The following is a 6,278-nucleotide window of genomic DNA, read 5'->3' on the forward strand; positions in this document are numbered from 1 at the left end:
CAACGCCTCCGATCTGTGTGCATTGTCCTGGGAGCCCTCTTCTGCACCGCCTACTGCCGGCTAGTCATCGTCCCAGGGCCACAGACGGCCTTCTCCAGCGCCGACAACCCCATTTCGCGCACCCCATCCGCCTGGACGCGGCTCCTCACCTTTCTCTACCTGCCGGTCCTCAATTTTCGATTGATGCTGCAGCCGCAGGTGCTGAGCTTCGACTGGGGCATGGACGCCCTGCCGCGCGTCACCTCCTTGTGGGATCGAAGGAATGCCCAGTCCGCCTGTTTCTACTCCGTGCTGGTGGGCGTGGCGTGGCACAGCTGTCGGCAGCTGTTTTGCAAAGGAGGCGGAAAGGACGTGGGCGGAGTGCCACCAGTGGCAGGAATGGCAGGAGGTGCAGCGCCATTCCCGCAGTACCACATCCAGAAGGTGGCCGCAAGTCGCAAGTCCCGCTCCAAGCGCAAGCGACTGGCGGCCAGCAACAAGTACCAAGCCTTTGAGGCAGCTGCCGCCTATCCGCCCATCCACCAGGAGACGGCGCTGCCATTCGCCGCCAAGCAGCCGTGCAGCAGGGACTGCAACAACAACAGCAGCAGCAGCAGTGGAGCCTATCCGCATCCACATCCGCATCACCTCGTGTCTTCCGCCTTCCGCGGCTCCCGGAGCAGCAGCAGCTGCAGCAACAGCACCACCTCCAGCAACAAGAGCTCCGGCAGCAGCTCGTCCTCGTCCTCGAGCTCGAGCTCGAGTTCCAGTTCGAGCACCAGCTCCTCCTGCAGCAGCTCCCTGCTGCCACAGCGATGCTCCTCCGAGTATCTTCTCGGTGGAATGTCGCCAAAGAGTCGCCATGCCTGCATTATGCTCATGTCCTGCTCCTTCCTCGCGCTCCCCTTCCTGCCCGCCAGCAACCTCTTCTTCTACGTGGGCTTCGTGGTGGCCGAGCGGCTGCTCTATCTCCCCTCCGTGGGCTTCTGCCTGCTGGTGGGCTACGGGGTGTCCCGTCTCATGGCCTCTTCGCAGCGGACCCGCTCCACGCTGGTCCTGTGCCTCAGCGTCTGCATCCTCGCCGCCATGAGCCTGAGGACGGTGCGCCGCAACGCCGACTGGCGGGACGAGGAGAGCCTATACAGGAGTGCGATTGCCGTGAATCCGCCAAAGGGTGAGACCAGCCCCCTCCCAACCCCTAAGCGAGCACTCGGCTAATATGATTCTCCTGTTCTTTGATCTATTTGCAGCGCTGGGCAATCTGGGCAGCGTGCTCAGCTCTCAGGGGCGCTACGAGGAGGCCAAACAAGTCCTGCAGGAGGCCATCCGATACAGGCCCAACATGGCGGATGTGCACTTTAACCTGTGAGTATATCCCCCAGAAATGCTCGTGTGTGTGTGTGCACCCTTTCGCCAGGGAATCATCGCCATTTTGGCTGTGTTCTCTCAGATTTTTCATTCGGGAAAGCGAAAGGGAAATCTGGAACTACCGCCCCTTGCCACGCCTCACATGTGACATGGAAAAGCGATGCGATAAATGGCAGCCATTTTCATTATCTTTCCATTCCACTCCCCCTCCCCTGCTCCATACCCCTTTGATCCACTTTGCTTGGGTGCGCATTTAGTGCGGCCATTTTATGCAGCGAACCAGCAGCATCGCAGAGTTATGAAGGATCCCATCCCATCCCATCCCCTAACGCGCGTAATACAATGCCGAACAAGCTGTCAAATGAAGCCCATTTCCTGCTACTCCTCCTCGTCGTCCTTCTCCCTTCTGGCGCTTTTTTTTCCGCTTCGAGACGAGAGACAAGAGGCAGGCACGCAGCAGCAATCCTCCAAGGCTCCTTCGTCTGCGACTCCGACTCTATGGCTCCACTCCGCTCCACTCTCCCCCCCTCTCCTCTCCACTCCTCTGCAGGCAGGAGGGCATTTGCGTGCTGCAGAACTATGCGCATTTCGTGCTGCATACTTTCCCAATGCAATGCTCGACAAAAGTCCTTAGCTTTCACACTCTGCTGTCCTTCGTCTGTGCGTCCGTCCGTGCGTCTGTCAACGTCTGACAAAGTCTGTAAGCGTGCTGTGTTCTCTCTTCCTCCCTCCTTTTTCTCTGGCTCTCTGTGTGTTTTGTTGTCTGGTGTCCCTGTCCCTGTCCCTGTTGTCTGTTCGCATTGCATTTTTGCTCATTGCGCATATTTCACAGCAGCAGCAGCAGCAGCAGAAGCGACGCGACGCGACACAACATAACGGGGGTCTAAAGAAAAGCGGCAGCCGAAGCAGCAGCAGCAGCATCAGGAAAAACGGAAATACAAAGCAGAAAAAAGAGCAGAAGAAGGAGAAAAAGCGAGCACTGCGCGGAGTTGCGCTTTGAATATTCAGTGCGTCATTTTGGGTTTCCTTTTTACCGCCTGTCTGTCAACGTCAGCGGAGCGGAGGCTTGTCGCATGCCAGATTATTGCTTGTACTTCATACTATTCCATCGTGCCCCATCCACCGATTTGAGCTCCATCTTTGGGTCTGCCCGCTTACTGGTGGCAGGGGGGCTGGGGGCTAATGCTACTGTCACAGTCACAGTCACAGGCTTCAAGTCAATGGTTCAGAATCAGGTCAAACACACTGCTAAGGCCTCCCTCCATTATGTGTCCTGTGTGTCCTGTGGAAACCCTTCAACAGGCAAGACCAGGGAAAAGCCAGAGCCCCCAACAAAGCGAACCGCTCGCTAATCGAAAATCAATGTTGTTTGGAGGCCAACCGCAGAAGCAGCAACAGCTACAGCTACAGCAACAGAAAGCAGCAGCATTCCGTACTCCTTCCGTGGGTATACGCGGGTACACACATCTTGTAGATACTCGCACTCGCCCATTATTTACTGCGATCAAATCATCAATGGCAATGCTCGCGGCGCTGTTGCTGTCGCTCGCTTGACTGATTGCCAGGCGACTCCCCTCCACAAATATACCAGCAGACACATCCAGACATCCAGGCACATCCACACAGCCAAACATCCTAAGGAGTATTTGCCAGGACGCAGGACTCGTACGAGTGGTGCGAGGACTATTGGCATTCCTCCTCCTGCTGCTTCTGCTCCTGCTGCTGCATAGCCAAACACCGAAACCAGAAAATCACTGAGCTGTATAATTTGATTTTTTACTTTTACGTGTAACGTCAGACATTCGTTCCTTTTATTGTTGCCACACTGACAGCACCAGCAGCAGCAGAAGCAGCAGCATCGATGTGTGGCATCAGGCATCAGGCATCAGGAAATAGAAAAGTGGGAAAAAAGTGCATCGCTTTAAGAGCGCCCCTCCTCCTGTTGGCTCCTGCTGCCTCCTGCTGCCTCCTGCTGCTGCTGCTTCTGACAAACTAATTACATAAATCCAAGTGGCGTCTCCACCTTCAAGTGGCAGCAACCCTTCAAAGCTTTTCTGCATTCCATTCGCCTGCATTCAGCAGGCCCTTGAGGCACTCCTCAAGCTCTAGTATCTCGCTGTGGGGCTTAGGCGCTCTAATTAGATCACGAGAGCGGCAAGCGGCAAGCTGCAAGCTGCAAGCGGCACAAGTTCAGGCGACAGTCTATTAATGTCAACACTTTCACTCTCCTCCACTCTCTCCACTCTACAGGGGCATCCTGCACCAGAACCAGCAGGACTACGCGGCAGCTGTTGAGTGCTTTCAGCGGGCCATTAAATTCAGGCCGAATCTGGCAGGTGAGTGCATCGAACGGGTGAATCCTTGACCGCAAGGACCTTGACTGACTTGTGTCCCCCTCTCGGCCTCTTGGCAGTGGCGTACCTCAATCTGGGCATATCATTCATTGCGCTCGGCAAGCGCCAGCAGGCCATGGAGATCCTGCAGGCAGGCGCCACGCTGGATGGGGCAACGGTCCGCGATCGGTGGGCCCATGACCAGGCGAGGAGTTCAGCGTATCTGCAGCTGGGCGCCCTCTATGTGGAGCAGGGAAAACTGCAGCGGGCACTGGCTCTCTACCGCGAGGCTCTCTCTTCGCTTCCCGGACTGCCACAGCAGCGCGAGGTCCTCTACCAGCGCATTGGCGATGTCCTGGGGCGGCTCCAGCAGTGGGATGAGGCGGAGCGGCATCACAGAGCGGCCCTCGAGCTGCAGCCGAACCAAGTGGCGGCGCATCTCTCCTACGGCATCACACTGGCACGAAACGTAGGTAGACGGCGCATTTTTAGCTGGAAAGTGGTTCTTAAGTGGCTCTCCCTTTTGGTTCTCCCTTGCAGAGCAGCCGCTCGGCGGAGGCTGAGATGTGGTTCAAGCGAGCCCTGAAACTGGCGCCCGACCAGGCCAGCGTCTATCATCACTATGGTGAGTGGCAGTAGCTCAGGGAGCCAAGAAATCCTTTGCTAATCCTTCACTGATTCCCCTTTTAGCCGAATTCCTGTCGCTGCAATCGCGACACCACGAGTCCGCTGTCTACCATCGCAGGGCCGCAGAATTGGCGCCCACGGACTACGCTCTGGTGGTGGCAGCGGCCACAGCCATGCGACTGCTGGATAGGAAAGTGGAGGCAGAGATCTGGTACAGGAAGGTGAGTCTCCCCCACTCAAGCCCTTGAAACGATCTCCAACTGATGCTACGTTTGTCTCTCTCCCTTCAGGCTTTGGCCTTGAGGCCGGACGATGCCCATGCCCACACCAATCTGGGGGCCATTCTGCATCTGCTGGGACGCACGACGCATGCGGCGGCCAGCTACAAGGCGGCCCTGCGACTGCAGCCGGGCGACGCCATCACGCTGGGGAATCTGGCCAAACTGGGCGTGACGAATGTTTAGCAACTGTATCTGAGAGATGCAAAGATATTTTTATATAGAATGCCACAGAATGGAGCCTCGAAACGGAACGGATCGCAATGGAACGCAACCGATAGATAACTCTACAGAATTTATACAAAGGACTTCGATACATATGTATATCATTTAGCAAAGCAGCTGGCAGCCAGACAGCCAGCCATGCCATGTAAATATCCCAAGCAGCGACCAAAGAATGTCACATGAATAGATAGAGATAGCAGATACAGATAGAAGATACAGGCGACACAGATTAGGTGTCAGTGGAGGTGGATGTGAAGGTGAAGGTGAAGGTGGAGGGAGAGACAGAGAGAACAATAATTAAAATATCTAATTGCTAAGATCAGATACTGTATAGAGAACAAGATGCAAGTTGCAAGATAAAAGATAGAAGATAGAGGATACTGGCATTGGAACGACAATTGGGTAATGTCTTACGACTAAATGTCCTTAAAATATATATCCCCCGTGTGTAAATTAATGTAAATATGAGGAACCCCCAAGGCACAAATATCGGGGCACATTATATGCGAGTATATATACAGATAAATAATATATGGCTTCTCGAGATTGTTTTTCTCCGTTGTGTGTACATTTTAGTTAAGCGACAAATAGCGAACAGATACGAGATATTCAATACCCCGATACGGGAATATGGATTGTATAAAAGTGCAAGGAGAATATATATAATAAAACCAAAAAAAAATCAATTGAAATAAAAACACAACCTTAGGGGAATTTCATTTACTCGGGGTGCGGGTGGGGTGGTGGGATAACCACATTCCCTGCTAATCCTCCGCTCAGTGGCACATTGCGTCCATAATCATGACCACTCGTTGGCCCCCAAAATGCCACTTGGAGGCAGCATTTAAGGCAGCCAAAAGGAAATATTTTCAGTGCTCAACGGCTTAAAACCTCCTTCAGCTGCAGGCTCCATCGCTAAGGACAACTACAAACACAATCAATGTCAGAATTTTCGACCCAAGTCGAAGACAGAGCCCGTGCGGAAGGAGGAGGAGCAGGCAGGCAGGCAGGCAGGCAGGCAGCAGGCGCCAGGCGCCACTTAAGCCGTGGCAAACCACAAGAAGAAATAAACCGCTGTGTCTTCTGCCAAGTAAATCGCAGGATTATGAATTACAATATACTCGACTGCTGCTAGGAGCAGGACTCCATCGCCATCGCCATCGCCATCTCCGACTCAGTCTCCGTCTGCAAAGCTCAGCTGCAGTCATAATATTGCCACAGCTAATGCAACGTCTAAATGGCAATGGTTGCCAAAGGAGTCTCATCCCCTGGCTCCCTGCCCTGTCCTGGCCCCTGGTCGATGCTGGTGTAGCGATAAAGGTGATGACTTTTGACATGCAAAGGCAGCAGAAGAGAAGCAGAAGGAGCTGTTGCTGCTGCTGCTGGAGGAGCAAGTGCACTCCAATTGGTTTGGCAAGTCAAGTGGTGGCTTGTTTGTTGCTCCTGGCAGGCGCAGAACGTGCCCAAG

The 6,278-nt window shown here is 54.2% G+C and overlaps 1 protein-coding gene across 1 annotated transcript in view; it reads left to right on the forward strand.

Annotated features, from left to right (window-relative positions):
* LOC111080457 (protein O-mannosyl-transferase TMTC2) overlaps nucleotides 1-5,502 on the forward strand; it is a 28,984-nt gene extending 23,482 nt beyond the window's left edge. Inside the window, exons 4-10 of the mRNA XM_022376085.2 lie at nucleotides 1-1,153; nucleotides 1,230-1,344; nucleotides 3,598-3,683; nucleotides 3,761-4,149; nucleotides 4,221-4,305; nucleotides 4,371-4,528; nucleotides 4,598-5,502. Of these exons, the coding sequence (XP_022231777.2) occupies nucleotides 1-1,153; nucleotides 1,230-1,344; nucleotides 3,598-3,683; nucleotides 3,761-4,149; nucleotides 4,221-4,305; nucleotides 4,371-4,528; nucleotides 4,598-4,771 (2,160 nt within the window). The 3' untranslated portion in view covers nucleotides 4,772-5,502. The remainder of the gene's footprint in view (nucleotides 1,154-1,229; nucleotides 1,345-3,597; nucleotides 3,684-3,760; nucleotides 4,150-4,220; nucleotides 4,306-4,370; nucleotides 4,529-4,597) is intronic.
* Nucleotides 5,503-6,278: the final 776 nt, after the last annotated feature.

This window comes from Drosophila obscura, unplaced genomic scaffold (assembly GCF_018151105.1).
Source record: "Drosophila obscura isolate BZ-5 IFL unplaced genomic scaffold, ASM1815110v1 contig_36, whole genome shotgun sequence".
NCBI classification, from domain to species: Eukaryota; Metazoa; Arthropoda; class Insecta; order Diptera; family Drosophilidae; genus Drosophila; species Drosophila obscura.